General features: G+C 43.6%; 1 protein-coding gene across 2 annotated transcripts in view; it reads right to left on the bottom strand.

The window, feature by feature from the left end:
• The window catches only part of NKAIN2 (sodium/potassium transporting ATPase interacting 2), a 557924-nt gene extending 556419 nt beyond the window's left edge, over nucleotides 1-1505 (bottom strand). For both annotated transcript variants that reach the window (XM_086744415.1, XM_086744414.1), the window contains exon 1: nucleotides 1394-1505. In XM_086744415.1, coding sequence (XP_086600541.1) covers nucleotides 1394-1447 — 54 coding nt within the window. In that variant the 5' untranslated portion in view covers nucleotides 1448-1505. The remainder of the gene's footprint in view (nucleotides 1-1393) is intronic.
• Between the last annotated feature and the right edge of the window lie 15672 nt (nucleotides 1506-17177).

The following is a 17177-nucleotide window of genomic DNA, read 5'->3' as shown; positions in this document are numbered from 1 at the left end:
ATTCGAGATTCTTTTTTTAGACAGTGTGCATGAATAAATCACATCTGATAAGAGACATCCAGCTACAAGGAATCAGATAACTTAGGTGGAGAACAGCATAGACAAATAAAACGTTTTCCAGAACACAAAAGGCTTAAGGGTTCATTACAACTGACAGAAAGACCAGGGCATTTCGAATTTCTGATCTGCTAACACATCTTCCTTTGCCTACGTCCTCTTTTACCGATTTTGGTCCCTGAAATCTACCAGGCTTTTCCTTCTGTAGTTTTCTTGGTACCTGTCTGCAGGAGAGAAATTGGTGACAACGCTGGTTGCTATTGATACCGAATAACACTTTCTCAGCAAAACTATTCAGTAAGAGGTAGAGGGATGGAGTAACTGGAATTATTTTCTCCCTGCTATAAGGTTAACTGCTCAACAAAGGTGCTTCCATCACCTGTGCTGCTAGCACACGAACACTTGGTCTGAGGAAAATGAGAAATGGGGCACATTCCATTGATGGGTCTTTAGCTCTGTGTCACTGCATCCACATCCACTGGAATTCTATACATCATGTACCTGATTTGATAACAATAAAATAACCCGTGCATATAGTGCTAGAAGGGACATTTCTTTAGTTTCTTAACTTTAAACTCAGTGCCTTTTAAAGTGCCACAATACCATTGCACAGCCTAGCCGCCTTGCTAAGCCAATCTATTTCTAGGCAGTCTCTTTGTTATTGTGTCTCAGTGTCTACTTTTTAAACTCAGTCTAGTTCCGCCGATAGCTGAGCTTACAAGTGCCACCACACGTCTCCTCTACAGGTAAGTATAAATACATAATTGTTTTAGTTCTGTAACAACATAATGACACCCTGTTAACATAGACTGGCCAATAAGTCTGAAGGACAAAAAAAAAAAAAAAAAAAAAAAAGAAGTGGTACACACCTGCAGAAAAGCTCAGGCATAACAACTTGACACGCACGCACACACACACACACCTGTATGGCAAACTGTTGGCAAGCGACCCATCACCCCTGACACGGCCGCGTCCCCGCTCTATCCCCGGCCAGCCAAACGCCGGCCTGCCAGAGGGAACCAAGTTGAGCCAAGGCTGGTGAATGCCCCCCCTCGAGTTTTCCCAACTCCGCCGGGCGCCCACCGCAGCCTCCCCGGCAAAGCTTCCGCGAAACTACCTGTAACGCAGCCCCCGCTTCCCGCCCCGCACTCTCACGCCTTTCCCCACCCCGGCCCCCGCGCCCCCCTTCTCGCCCAAAACGCGGGCGCTGTCCCCTCATCTCCCCCCCCCCCCGCCTCCCCGGGCTCCCCCTCCGGGCACCGGGGAAGCCGCCCCGCCGCCCCTTCCCTCCTTGCCCCCCTCCCCTCCTCCCCGGGCCGCCCCCGCCGCCACTCACCAGCTGCGCGCCGCACACCGCCACCAGCGTGCACCGGCCGCTGCAATAGCCCATGGCTCCCGGCACCCCGCGCCGCCGTCCCGCGCCGCGCCCGCTCAGGCGGCGGGAGAGCCCCGCCCGGCCGCCGCCCGCCTCCCGCCTGCCGCCGCCGGCGCGCCCCAGCCCGGGACCCGCATGGGGGCGCGCCCGCCGCCCGCCCGCCCGCCCGCCCGCCTTAACCGCGGCCGCAGCGCCCGCCGCCTCGGCGGCAGCCGGCAGCGGGGCCGGCCGCCCGCGCGGAGGGCGGCAGCGCCGGGGGGAGGGCGGCGGCAGGTGCCTGCAGGAGGAGCCGCGCTCTGCCGCGCAGCCCCAGAGGCATCTGGGCTTCAAAGTTTGCCCCCTCAACTCCGCTCGCAAACCACCCGGGCTCGCGGCCGTCTGCGGCGGGGGGGGGCGGGGGGGAGGAGGGGAGGAAGGAGGGAGGGACGGGGAGGCGAGGCGAGGCGAGGCAGGCGGCGGTGCTGAGCTCAGTTCACGCTCGGAGAGCGGCTCCCCTCCTGCCCACGGCACAGCCGCTCCCCCACCCTCCTTCCTCCTCCTTCTCTTCCTCCCGGTGGGGCTCAGGCAGCCCCAGCAGCGGAAACCCCTCGCCTGGGGACTCCCCCACGGGAGGGGGCGGCGGGGACGGACGGATGCCGCTTTGTCTGCGAGGGCGCGGCGAGGAGCGGCTTCCCCCTCCCCGGGCACCTTTTGTCTCGGCGGGACACGTCTCCGCGCCCACCACTCCCGGGGCTCCTCCGCACCGCGCCGCGACACCGCGCCCAGCTGGCCCCCGCCGCAGCCCCGCTGCCGCCCGGGCGCAGCCCCTCCGCCGGGCGCGGAGAGGTGGGGGAGAGAGCGGCGTGGCATTCAACCGCGGCGGGGCAAAGCCCCCGCAACCGCGGGCGCGGTGCGGAGCGCAGCCGGCGCGACCACAGTCCCGGGCGGGGCGCGCTGCTGCCGCCTGCCGGGCCGCGGCCAGCGGTGCAGGGGGCCGGCTCCGCCGCCGCCGCTCCGGTCGGCACCGGGGAGAGCTCCCGGGGACCTCCGGGGCCGCGCCGGCCGCAGCCCTGCCCTCCGCACCGGTCTCCCTCCCGCCCAAGGCAGAAAGCGGGCGCAGGTCGGGACAGACTGAGTGGGAGCAGTGGGAGGGATCCGCAGCAGAGGCCGGGAGCTGCAGGGTGAGGGCAGGAAGAGGAGGATACGATCAGGCAAAATTAGAAAAAATACTAATGGGTTTCAGGGAGCTGGTTCTGTTCACCATCACCGCGAAGAGCATTCATACTTAGTGGCATGGTCCAGCCTTTCTCTGCCATGAAAAGAATCCGGAATACATGAAGTTGGTGGGAAATGGTATGTCAAATTCTCATGTGTCAATCAGCCTCCAACGGCTTTTACTTGCTGTGTCATCAGCAGCAGTCTTGACATCGCATTCGGACCAGGTCACTTTTATTACTGAGCCAGCCATTAACAGAGGTAGGTTTAGGAGTGACAACAACAATTATGGACTGGAGGAGCATCACCAGGTTTTCTGAGAACATGTGGATATTTGTTTGCAGCACAAATATTCTGTGAAACTGGAAGCTCTCTAGACACTTAGGACCCCGTGTAGTTTGTCTCTCACCTTCCGAGCGGGTTTGTCAAAATAGTTGGCAGGTTGTCAAATTAACAGTTACGATTCCTAAAATGCCTTGTAACCTGATGAGCACTCCACAGGGGAGCAAAACACACACAAAGGTGACTCTACGTTGTCCTCTGCTCCATAAGGACATCCTTCTGATTGTCAGCTTCTGTGCTATCAGAAACAGCATTGATCTGCCAAATCACTGGTCATGCAGGGCACCAAACACAGTGAACTTTAGGACCTGAGGGAGAGCTGTACCTGAGAACAGGTAAAGCTGTGGAGCTGACAAGGCTCAGGAATAGCAGAGATGTCCAGCAAGTGGCAAAGAATAGCTCAGGTACCTCTGGATTCAAATAATCTTTCTTGACTCCTTTGGCATGCCATGCAAACGTTTCACAGAAATTACATTGATGTGCAGGTATTAGCAGGCATTATGGTTGTTTGAACTTTAGATTTGGACTGGACAAGATGCAGCAGTAGCCTCTGCTGTTGCTGTATAATTACTTCTATCTCATCCCAGGCGTGTTAGCGGTTGTGTACTGATCTCTTCTAGTATAGTGAATCCTGCCTGACTGCAGAGTCAGGGTGGCCAAAAACCAATGGAAAACACTTTTTGTTTACCCACAGCCATTGTCTCCTTGTAAAACTGGCAAAGTGGTGAGCACAGTGTATCTGATTATCTGAGACTGGGAGATGGGAAGCTAACAGGAGAAGGAGAAACTTACACTCATTTAGACTCTTGAGAGAAAGCTGACTCCAGTTCTCTCTGTGTCCACAACTGGTCTGGTTGTTTATTACAGTGGGAGATTTCCAGAGGAAAATATGAGCAGCAGTGACAGTCCAAAAAGATTACCTCCATGGACCACTATAGCTTCCCATAGCTCACTGATCCTTTTATTTTCTCAGCACCTTTTATAGCTTTGCTTTTTAGTAAGAATCTCTACTTCTTTGCCTTCTCCTGAGCTTCAAAGCAAATGTGTCTTTCTGCTGCTGTTCTCCAGTTCCCCTTGGTCTATAGCTCACCTTTCCACACAAGCTGCCTTTCTCCATGTCACTCTTACCCATTCAACCTCTCCTTCCTTTGGGCTTTTCTGGGCTATCTGTGCCCTGTTTTTCACCAGCAGTTGCAAAGCGTTTTTCACTCTGTCCCATGGTATCAGGTACTGCTCCATACCTGTATGGATATGGACTGCGTTTTGTCCTGTCTCCACTTTTGGCCAGAGCCACTTGGTAAGGGCTCTCATAGGAGCAGAATAAGGCCTCAGCAGGGGCAGAGAAAGTCGAAGTAGTCGTTTATGTGAACTGCTGTGTTCCCTGACCTTTGTTGGAGCTCTAGTGTTGCCCCTGTCGCTCTCTCCCTCTGCTGCTGTTCCAGTCTTTCTACCTTTCCAAGCATGAACCTTCCCAAAAGCTAGGAATCTGTTAAATCTTGTTTACAACAGTGACATTTAGATTCTCTGTGAGAGACACCACCGATGATGTGTCAAAGCAGATTCCTGCTCCGTGTAACCAGCAGACTCACCACAGTTAGGCTTCCTGCGGGCTTGCCTTCACTTGCTCTGTGCAATCAGAGAAGCTACAAATTATATATGGGGAGGGAAAAAAAAACCTTATGGTATGATTATGTACAGCCGGCGGGGGAGGGATGACTAAAGTACCACCCCTGAACCCTTATGAGATGGCTCCCTGAGCACTTGAGGTGAGCCACAGGAAAACCAGATCCAGCTCGCATTAGGCCAAAGGCTCAGGGCCTTTCCCAGGCCAGTCTCGGCCTGCGGCCCCGCATCTTGAGCATACGGCCAGGTCAGCTGTATACGTACAGTAATATTGTTTTGTAGATTCCCAGTTAAGCTTAACAAAAGGCCTGTTGTGTGTGCTCAGTGAGTAATTTCCAAACGTTCGTAACTTTGTCAAAACAAAACCAATTTTCTGCAAAGCCAGGCTGTGCAGTGCTCTTCACTGAAGGTTATTCCGTGCAAAATATTAACTTGCAGTTTTCAATGGTTTCACCAGTTATTTTGTAACCAGAAAGAGGCCACAAGGAAAAAAAAAAAAAGATAAAAATAGATTTTCCTCTTTCCTTTCACTCTTTTTAAAATCGAGTGTAATTTTATTCTGATTTCTATAGCTCATCTCTGGGAAGAGATCAGTTCCAAAATTTGTGATCATTGCCAATGACTAGAAACAAGAGGTTACAGGTTCATTTTAGAGCCCCAGTTATAAGAGCTTATTGCTAGTGCCTGTACACCCATAGTGTCTGCTCTTTTGAGAGGAGTGGGGAACATGGCTTTCACAGAAAGCCTGTGTCCCCCACAGTTCCTTCCCTGTGGTTTGACAGGACTGACTGATCGGTTGTAATCCTGTCCCCCACCTATTCTTTCTCTGAGCCTGGGGGAGTACCGCGGGGAGAGGGGAGCCCAGGGAGGGCTGCAGCTGCCAGCCTGCTGCGTCAGACCTGCAGCCACAGGGGAGAACGAGGACTTCCAAGAACAAGCCGCAGGCCAAACGCACCAGCGTGAAGGGCCACAAGTGGCTCATGAACCGTAGCTTGTGTGTCCCTTTCCTCTAATAAAACTTTTATGTGAGCTCCGTCAAAGCCAGCACAGCGTGGGTGCGGTGGCACTTCATCCCAAGCATTCCATCCGTGTAGGACCTTGCCCTTCCCCACTGCCAGCACCCTGTCTGCCCAGTCTGTCGCAGCCACTGGTAAATCAACATGGGCTCCTGGCTACTGTAGCTATTCTAGTATCAAACCAGCCTGAAAGTGCCTGGTAATTGATAATGTTGTCATCAATAGTAAAGGAAAAATATTGTTTCAATTTATCCAACACCATGTTAACAGAGCAGACCTTGCTGTGTGACGTGCATATACATTATCTGGGGAAAAAATCAATTAGGGGGGAAAATACATGATTAAAACATAATACAAAATTATTGCAGGCTTAAGCACACTGCAGTAAGAATTCTATTCAAACCTGTCAGACTGTAGCAGTATTAAATTATTTTTTGAACCTCATCCCCACCATGAAGATTGAATGTCAGGTACTTTTTTTTTCCTCCTGCAGGATTTCAAGACTTGATTGCCCAAATGACAGTTTACTTATTTTACTGTCACACACTTTTGTGAAATGCCATAACAAGTTGATTACAGGTTTCACATTTTGCATAGTGACAAAATCGTCTGTCATATAACAGTCTGATGCCTGAAAGCCATTTAACTAAGAAGCAGTTTCTACTGAAAATAATGATATTTGAAACATTAAGGTGGGTTTAAATGTGTACATTTTCTAAGCAAGTCTTTGTTTTAACTGAATGTGAAGACCAATATTATCCCTTTCAGGCATGAATTTAAGACTTGTGAAAGTCACCAGACAACAACTAGCCAGAGGGTGAAGCAAATTAGAAGGGGCATCGTTTCATGAATTAAAAGAAGGACAGAAATAGGAAGTCTACTGATATATCCTGCCTGCTGCTAAGAGGAAAAAGTGCTTGGCTCCTATTTGGAAAACTCATTATTCCTACTAACCTACGCTGGAGATCTGAGGCTATGCACTCTGGCTACTGGAGAGACAAACAGGCACTCTTTCCTCTTTGCACAGAAATATTGGGTCACTGTAACTAGTGTGAAGAGTAGAATAAGATTTAACTTCCTTATTCAACAATATCTTTAGATGAGATATGAATAATAGTAAGGAAAATCCATTCATTTTGACGTATTCAGTTTCTTGAGTGTGAAGCATTGTTTCTACCTAGCAATGCTAACCAATTAGGGAATTTTTTAGGGTACTTTATTATGCTAATGAGCGGATGAACTAGCAGTAGTAGCATTCTAACTTCTTGTGCGTGGGCAAAGGACAAGCCAGTTTTCAAAATGTGAAGGGAATAGGATGGGGAAGCTCAGCAAGCTGTTAGATTGAAGAAGAGAATGACGTGTCCCTGGCAGTCTGTCATACGACGACTTCGTAGACAATGTAGCCATCACATACCTGCCATTATTGAACGCTAGTAGAAAATAATAGTAAATCATACATGAGGCTGAATCCTGAACCTATCTTGAGGGGTGCTGTAACCAGGTGCTCAGCTGACCTTCTGCTCTGGGATGTGGCACAGGGCTCCCATTAGATATGGGGAAAGCTCAGCAGAGTAGTGCCCAAGGACATCTTTGACCTTCTTGGTCCATCAACTGGAGCACACCACAAGTGGCAAAAACCTACTGCAGGGCCCCAGAGCAATGGCAGCCAAGTGCTGTTGCTGCATCCTTGCTGCTGAGTTTGTTCTCTGCCCAGACTGGGGAGACGGCAAGGATGCAAGAGCTTAGGCAATTCCCACACAGCTCCACTGTCTCTGGGTGAGGGGGAAAAAGGAGGAACTAATGGGGAGGAGGGATGGCTCGCTTTGTTGCATTGCTTTGCACAGGGGCAGGGGTTGACAAAATGGTCATCCTGGAGGCTTGCCACTGCTCTCTGCAAGCATAATATCTACAATGTTTTTCTTAACTAGCACTGTAATTTTCTATGCTTTTATTAGTGTTTCTGGGGAAGAACAAAAGTGTCTAATAACATTATCACTACTTTATTTTTAGTCAATGCTTTCTCACTTGTGGATGTTAAAGTATTGTATAGGTAAACGAATATTATTGATCCTACATTTCAGTAGATCTGAGCACAGAGATTTGAAACACTTTGTATGTTAGGTACTTTGGACATTCACATAGTAGATTTTTGTTATCTATCTCCTGTAAACTTGTGTAATCTTTAACAAGTCACTTAAACATTCTGTTTCTTATATACCTCATCTGGAAAATAAATGTGTTCTCATTTTGCCTAGGGCAAGGTGACACAAGGGAGAAATCATTTTCCTAGCATTGGAATTTCCTTTCACTTTTAAAATTGGCCAGCATGGAGGTCAAATTATTCATTGTGACCATTGTTATTTCTATTTGTTTCATTGTCGTGGAATCATGTATGCATTTCAATTAACAATATATTCTTAAGCATTCTACTATTAATATGCTTGAAAGTTGCCTTTTCCATAAGCCACTATCAAATCTGATTTCCATTTCTTAAGTTTTTATTTATTATAATCTATTTAACAAAATATTTTAATGTATTTTAATTCTGAAATAAAAGGACACTTTTTTCAGCAAATATTTTGATTACCAGTGAAACTAAAATCCCAGTGTTTGAAAAAACAATGGTGTTTTATTCTGTGATGAAGCTGTGACAGAAGTGTGTTTACAGTCTTAGAAATGGAGAAAAAAAAAAGTCATCTGGGAAAAGAGGAAAAAAAGGCTCCTCTGCAGAGAGGAAACTTGATGAGAAAATAGAAGAATAGAAGGAACCCTTGTATTACCTTTGTGGAGAGATCTTGTCACCATCTGAGCAGAGGGAAGAGCTCTAGTAGCTCTCAACCACAGCTGAACCGTGATATTCTTTATAAACTGCAACCTGTCAAAAGAGGGCACTGTATTCATGTACAGACATAACACCCGATACTGGAGGCAGCCGTCCTCTCTGATGCCTGTGGATGCATAGATTTCCAGCCAGCGAGCTGGCGAGCCTTTGCCTGCCTGACCCGCTGCCCCAGCCGGCACAGCCCCACTCCCGACAGAGCTGCCAGCTTCCCCCGGTCGCTGGAGAACAGAGGAAGCTGGTGCAGAGATATAAAGCTACAGAAGGCAGCTCGTGTCTAATGCAATCTCACTTTGTCACTCAAGCAGATTAATGGAATGCATAAAGAGTGAAATGCAAGAAGGAAATGTAAAAGAAATGCAGAAGATCAAATGGTCTCTTCTGAACTCAGAGCTTGGAAAACACTTCTGTTTTCCTGAGAGCATAGGTGGACTTGTAACTCACACAGCTGATCAGAGAGAATAACCCTCCTTGTGTTTGCTTATAAAATTTTGACGGCTTTCTAGGTGAAGTGGAGGCCCTTTGTTTACCCATATTGGCCTCCTGCAAGAAATCATAAGTCTTCCTTGGACCAATTTGTAATTGAACTAAACTTTGGGGAAGTGCTGATCCAAACATGATTTAAAATTTTGTAAAAATGAGGACTGCACAAAGCATTGTGTAATATATTCCAAAAATTCAGTAGAAGGTATAATATTACAAATTTTAATTCTAGTCTAAAGTTCATTTTCAAGAACTGGTTCTTGCTCAATTTCTCTCTGCAACACTGAAGAGTTCCCTTCAGAAATTAAAAAAGTTAAAAGTTTTGTTCTCTCTATAAGCTTGTCTATATTGTTACCATTTCAGTCTTTAATCTTCCTTCTGATAAGCCAAAGACCTTGGTCTCCCTATGTCTTATACTAACCAGTAGGTTTTTCAATCCTCTAATCATTCTCACAGCATTTCTTGAAATCCTCCCTAGCTGTTCAATATTTTCTAGAAATGTGGGCAGCAGAAGTGAATACAGTATATTAGCAGTGAATGTGACATTACCAAATGCAAAAAGTTTTGTAGTATTTTTGCTTACATCATCCTGAGATGGTCCTGTCCATCTTGTGCATCTCCCACAACCACTAAAGCCCCTTTTCTGATTCTTTTTCCTGGGACAGGCTCCTTGAGGGGTTCCCTCTGAATGACCTTGTCTGTTCTTTGCTATGGGACTTTGCATTCTGCTCTGCTCAAACAGATCTCTTTCTTGGTGTTCAGCCTGCCAAATTAACCAAATTGCATGGAAAGTAGCAGGTCCTCTTCACAACATGCTACCAAAACTATTTTTCATCTTCATACTGTGTTTGTAGCAATCTCATTTTCCTTTTATGTAGAAATAATTTAAATGGTAGGTAGTACAAGGTGCTATTGACATATTCAGTGGTTGTTTTCCATTTAAAATTACAATTTTTTACAGTGAATGTGGTAGAACACTGGAACAGGTTGCCCAGAGAGGTGGTGGATGCCCCATCCCTGGAAACGTTCAAGGCCAGGTTGGACGGGGCTCTGAGCAACCTGATCTGGTTTGAGATGTCCCTGCTTCTTGCAGGGGGGGTTGGACTAGATGACCTTTGAAGGTCCCTTCAAACTCAAACTATGCTGTGATTCTCTGATTCTATTATGCTCTATGCTGACTTTTCATCATTCTAGTTTTCTCAATCGAATGGTCATCAAAATGAGCTCAAAAAAGTCTAAAATTTTAAGCCAACACAGTTACCATCATCATCCAGATTTGTAGGCTCATCAATAAAAGCCATCAAGTTAGGTTGACAAGATCTGTTTTCCATAAACTCATGTCGATAACCATTAATGATATTATTCTCCTTAAATTCTTTATTAATTGAGTCCTATTTCAGCTGTTTCATCATTTTACTTTGGATCAATGTTGGACTGCCAGGTATGTAATTGTCCAGGTCATCTCATTTACCCCTTTAAAATATTGGCAGAATATTAGCATTGCTCCTTTTCTCTGGTGCATTTCTGGTGCTCCAACTCTTATTGAAAATCAACATTAACGGTCTAGAGAATTTCTTTGCCAGGTTTTTCTACAACTCCTCAATGAAAATAACCTGAACCTTTTTATTTGGAAATGTGTGCCGTTAGTAACTGCCTTTTAATTCTCTGGAGTGACTACTGGAATGGAAAGTACTTCAGCGTTACCTTATGATAAAATTTCTACTTTTTCCCCTCCTAAATACAGAATGGAGCTATGCACTGAGCACATGTGTCTTGCCTGCATTTTATTTTTTGTTCTGTGATTCATGTCTGATAGTACAAAGCCAATATTGTTCTTCTCTTTTCTTTGCTTTTAATATCACTTTAAAAAACCCAGATAGTCTCTCTTCCTATTGACCTTAACAGCCATGGCAGGTCTTACTGCCTTTCCACTTTTGTAATCGATTCATCTTGATTTACTTGGATCTGGTGAGGTCCATTATAAAATGATTGTGTATTCTTTTAGTTTTGTTTCCTTTATCCATTTTCTCCAGTTCCTCCTTCAGTGTATGCTCATTATATTGTGATACTATTTTTTTTTATTTTTTCCCTCCATTTAATTTGGTTCTTAATTGCTATCAACTCTCTGAAATCAACTCATTTAAAGCAAAACATAAACTGGGCTTTGTTCTCTGTGCAAACAGCAAATCTAGGAATTTGCATGAATGTAACCGTGATTTTTTATCCAGTAAAATGTTAGCGATTTTCATCTATAACTTTTTGAAATTCTGCAAAGGTTTTAACTTTGGCATCAGAAGTTCCTCAGTGTATATCACTCAGGCTGAAGTCTCTCTGATAACACAGCAGCTCATTCCTCCTGCATTATGGACAGGTACTTAGCTGACCACCTGCTTCCTGCTGCAATCTAGTAACTTATGGCAAATCCCAGCTGGTACTTTGCGCTTCGCCAGTTAAATATTTACCCATAAACCTTCAATATTGATCACTTCCACACTGTCAGCACTTGGAAAGGCGTAGTGCCATTTTTGACATGAAGTGTCATTTTCCACTCTTTCTTCCTGCTTCATCTTTCCTAAATAGACTACAACTGGTGATTTCAAAGTTCTAGTCATGCAGATCACCTGACCAAGTCTCAGTAAAGCCAATGAGGACAAATTCATTCTAATAAATGACCTATTCCAATTCTTGTTTACTAATCAGGCTTCTAGCCTTGGAGTGTAGGCAATTAAAGATTTTTGTTTGTTTGTTTTTCACATCTCTTGGAGTTTTGATTAATTTTATTCTTAGTGTCTTGATTTTCTGCTAAATGACAGCTCTGTTCTCCTCCTCACTCTGTCTTCCCCTTTTATTATTGGTTTATCCTCCTCAGGCAACATTTGGAAAAGGACCCTGGTGCCTTGCTGCCTGGTAAAATGTGTAGTGGAAGTTAAATGTTCCCAATGCAATGCACCTCAAGAGGCTGAAAGCAGATTCCCAACAGCAGAAGCAAAGTGCTGCCAAAGATAGACAGTAAGAACTTGTCCAGAATCAGGCACCTTACTTGACCATTAGTCACATCAATTAAACAACCTTTAGGATGTAATTTCCCATTATGTTTCTGCTAGCAGTGAGATCACTTGAAGAAGTTTCTGCTTTCCCCTCTCACCAAGGTCTTTCCCACAATTGACCACCTCCCCAGAGATGCTATACAACTCCACATAGAATTAGGCTATAAATCAGAGCTGTGAAGAGATCCAGCTTTCCAAAAGCCCTCCTCTGCAGCAGGCTAGGAAGGTGGGAAAGTCTGCAGGATATCAAGGATGCAGATGGGAGCAGGGCCCAGGTAGTCCTTGCCCCAGCTGTTTGGCAGCACGGTCAGCTGCCGAAGGTCTCATGGTCAGAGCCACCGAGGCAGGAGCTGTGCCTTCCTTTCTGTGCAGTGACCATAGAGCCCTTTGGAGTTGGGGGAAAGCAGTGCTCAGGGTTGCAGTCTGAATTTGCATGTCCTCCTGGTGTCCTGGGCACTCTGTGATGGGGAAGACATAGACAAAGAGGTCTTTCTTGGATGATGCCCCTCTCCTGTGCCTGAAAAGCTGGTATGGGGAGCACAGGAACAGCTTCCAGCTGTGTTGTTAACTCAGTCCATAGAGGGTAGAGGGGTAGAGGAAGGGCTTTGATGGATTAGGTTTTGTTCACTGGCTTAAAAAGTTTATCAAGCGACAATGTCACATTTTGTGTCTCAGCATTCAGATAACAGCAAACTATGCTGTGGTCCCTATGTGCTACTTGAATAAGATTCTTTCTATTTATCTTTTTGAATGGTGATTTTCTTCAGCTATATAGCTGACACAGAGATTTTAGGTAAATTTAATACGTGGAGATGATAGTAGCAAGATGTTATTGTGCTAAAAGAAAATACATGCTGGAAAAATATTAACCTTTCAGACCACTAAATGTATATTAGTTTAGTTATAATAATAACCCTCAAACAATATTTTTTTTTCAAGTTTATTTTCCATTTCTGTCAGAGTGAAATAAGGAAAGTTTAGGTCAAACAATTCCTCAGGACAGGAATTAGATCTTTTGGTGGAAGGTAGCTATAATAAAGCTGTAAAAAACCTATCACCTCATCATAAAAACTGTGACGTAAACCTCTTCCCTGCTATCACCAACCTACCAGAGAGCCATGAAGGTAGATTAAGCTTTAGTTTTTAATTATTATTCTTTTTTCTTTATAGTAATGGGCTCCTGAAGTTTCTGCCAAGCTGGTATTTAGAAGCAAGTCTCTCATTATTTTTAGAAATTTAGGGTCCGTTTTGTTCTCTCTCACTCATCCTATTAACTTCTCCATCTTTAAACCTTTCTCTAATGTTAATCTCTGACATGCTTTTTCCAACATGAAACATGGATTTCACAAACCACTGAGACACACATAAGCTTAATAAGCAACCACCTGAATGCTGTAGCCCAGTATTACCAATTCCAGATCTTTTTATGAAATACTTTTGTTCTAAGCTGTGCTTTAAATCTACATTGAATTCTTCAATACAGAGATTGGGCCTTTAACTGTATCATAAAATGTTTAATACATTTGGGCATTTAAAAATGAACATTTAAAAGGCTAGAACATTAAAGAACTGTGTTTTTTAAGCTCCTATTTCGTGTATCCTGATAGGATTTATTGCAGATATTTTCAGTTGCTCTTAAATTCACTGAGTATTTCAAAGTGATTTAATTTCTTTTTTTTTTTTTTTTCTGTAGCTGTGGCAGATGTCAGCTCTCTCAGTTTTCTTGCAATTAATGCTTTTTCCAATTTTTCATGTTCTGCCTTGAGGTTAGATTTAAACAAGAAAGGCTTGTCAATTCCTGCACCCACCAGATCTGTGGCTTTATTGTAGCTGTTCCTACATTTTGTAGTTTTTCTTTAAGATTTGTTGTTGCTCCCTTCTCCCAGTGCCTTTTACTGATGGCCCAGGATATTTCTTTCATTCCTATCTGGAGACAGCCATCCTCCTTGAGACCTGTTTCGTTCTCTTTGTGGATGCGTATCACCTGGGTCTATTTCTGTGTTTAGGAAATTATGTGTGTTTTTTCTCCTTTGACATTTAAGTTCTTGAGGTACCTTTCAATTCCTTATGCCCTTACCTAACAATAGATATGTACCTCCCATGTTTTCCCTATCCATAGCTCCAGCCAGCTACTATTACTATAGTATTACTGTCCCATGCACCCATGCTAGAAGCACCACAAACGAAGGCAGACTAACTTTGACTTGAAGACATCTCAGCAAAAATTAATTTTACCAGAATTTTCCAAGAACACTCTGGAAATACTAAAAAAAAAAACTTTCTTCTTTTGATTGAACCTCAGGAAACAGTATGGTAGATGCTAGTGAATAAGGTGGTAAATAATGTAAAAGAAAAGACCATTTCATTCAGAGGGTAAGAGTTTTGTACTATTTCTACCATTATATCCAGTAAAAGTCCAAAATTAATGTCCTCTTCAGTCTGTTTCTCAGGATTACTTTGTCTCAGAAGGTTTAACCAGCCTGGAGTAATCTTTTGCTACTCTTTAGGAAGATTTCACATAAATAAATCATCCATAGTAAAACTAAATTCTCCAATCACATTTTGTTCCTGTTCCTGTTCTTTTTTTTTTCTTTATCACTTTTTCTTCAGCTATTTTGCTCCCTGACACTGTTCTTTTCACACATATTGACTCACTTTCTTTTTGCTGTCACTGCCTGTAGGTGTAGCTTCTGTCACTGAGCTTTCTTCACTTTACTGAAGTTCTTTCTTCACTTGCTAAAATCCCTTCCATACCCCAAACTTTCTTAAGAACTCTGTGGTTCATTTGCAGATAATTCCTGCAGGAAACTCTCATGGTGATCTTTTTGCTAATCCTGAGGCACTCTTTCCCATTTATTTGTTTTTCTTGACTCTCAAAACATTAGTCAGAGAATTCTCATCATTGATTGAACAGTACTGGGGGAAAAACATCACTGTAAGTGTACATTCAACATGTGCTACAGGGAAAAACAGAAGAAAACTCAGTGACAATGGAAATTCTTCACACTCCTGCTATTTTCCCATTATATCAGTTTGATTGAAAAATATTGAAAATAAAGTCAAGAAGTGAAGACACTTGAGTCATGCAGGTTTTGACATTGACAAAGTTCCTTATTGCCAGAGAGTATTTGACTTGATTCTATTTGTAGCTTTCTTTTTAATTATCTAAAAATGAGATGGGAAATGAAATGTAAGTGAAAAAAAACCCAAATATCAGAAGTCAACAGCCAAGCTGTAAACCTCCTTTTTCCTCCTTATAGTAAGCAACTTCTCCTGCAAATATGCAGAGTAATAAAGTTATAACATAAGAATAAACAATCTTGTTCTCCATGCCCTCTGCAAACTATATTACTAAAGTGACTTTCATTTCATCAAACAAAAATCTAGGATTGGATAGAGCTGACTAGGATAATGCAAATCATCACAAATAAAGGAATATGATCAGTGTTACAGCTTTTTTTAACATCGGCTGGTATGAGTTGAATTCATTTCTCTCCAAATTTGCCTGCTTTATCTCTCCCTGATGCACTTATTTTGGATGATTCACTCAAGGTGATCTTTTTACTGCATACATATGGCAGCCACCATCTCAGGCAACATAGTGGGACTGTTTTAAGAACCATTACCTGGTGTATTCAGTCCATAAGACCATAGGCTTCCCTTCTCTCCCTCATATCTCTGCACATCCACCCCCCACACCATGCAATCGGCTTACAGATACATCAATTGCACAGCAATAATCCACTCCCCCGTGGGCTGTGCCTTTCGCAAAGGAGTGAGACCTTCTTTTTACATTTTGCAGATGTAAATGGAGCTCAGCCTCCCACCCCTTTTCCATCTAGATTATTCCTTTCATATGGGCCCATACAATTTTTAACAACATTGCAGCCAACTGAAAGTCCTGATTAACAGTTATGCCTGCATGTGCTGGGAAGAAGAGTGGCTCTGCGCTCGCGGTGGGCACAGAGGCTTTGGTTTCTGAGCTAACCTGTCCACAGCCACACAGAGATAGCAGTTGGCACCTGCTTTTCCTTGGTTCACGGGCTTTTCGATTAGCTCAGATGAACAACCAGCAGAGAGGAAAAGTGACTTCTTGGTGGTATAGACTGACATTTGCTATTAGCCTGTACCACATATGAATTCTAAGGCTGCACAGAGACATGAGTAAAAAACGGAGTCTTATAGGAGCACACTGTCTTCGGGGGCTGTTCATGGGGTGTCTGGGCCCAAAGTGGCACCTCAGCTGTGTCTGTGTTGAAAATCCCAGTCCCGCCTATAATAACAAAATGTGCAAGTTTCTTTTTTCCTTCTTATTCATACAAATGGAGTAGATAAACACAGGCGAGAAACTGGAAACACAGAGGGGTTGAAGTGTGTAAGTTTTAAAAAACTGCCTGGTTTTCTTCAGTTTCTAGAGCCAAGATGCATAGAGATTTGAGATTGAATGCATTCACTGACTTACATCCAGCTGGTATATTTTAAATATGGATGGTCAACAGAGCATAAATATGTTGTGCATGTGCATTCTGACAGCACATATATCAGAAGAAAGTTTCAGTAAAAAGCACATAAAACAATTGTCACAAAAAACCCCATTTTTTTTGTATCACAGCTAGTCATCTGCCAGCAAGATGCCAGTAAGAGTGTTAAAAAATACTGTATATATTCAGCTCAAAGTGTGTTTACATTTACAATATGTTCTTTTATGTGAAAGAACAGAGACAAAATGAAAGGAGAATCCTCCCCTTGATAATGACTATTTTAATGTCTGCCCAAAGCTTTGTAAATAATGCAGCACTATAAAATTTAGTCGTAAGAAGTAATCATTATCTCTTAATAAAACAGAATAATTTTTCCATTTGACCTGCCATATAAATGTCTATAAACATTATATTTATCTTTAAGAGTATTCCTTATATTCAAGTCTCAATACAAGCAATATGAAGATTTATAACATCTTAGAAAATTACCCTATATTATACCTCGTTCTCTATTTTTTTTTTTTCCAAAAACTACAGTCCTGAACAAGGATTTTTAATTTTCCAACAGATTGGGTCAAAGTCACAGAAAAAATAGGCCATGAAAACTTCTTTTGATTACTTCTGTAAACCACCCTTATTGGTGGGATGCTGAGAGATATATTAGTGAAACATACTCTTGTTCAAATAGGCCAAAATTTCTTTTCACAAGATTTGCAGATG

The sequence above is a fragment of the Chlamydotis macqueenii genome, chromosome 3, assembly GCF_036417535.1.
Source record: "Chlamydotis macqueenii isolate bChlMac1 chromosome 3, bChlMac1.mat, whole genome shotgun sequence".
In the NCBI taxonomy this organism is placed as follows: domain Eukaryota; kingdom Metazoa; phylum Chordata; class Aves; order Otidiformes; family Otididae; genus Chlamydotis; species Chlamydotis macqueenii.
The sequence above is the reverse complement of the archived record's forward strand: the minus strand, read 5'-3'. Positions and strand labels throughout refer to the sequence as shown.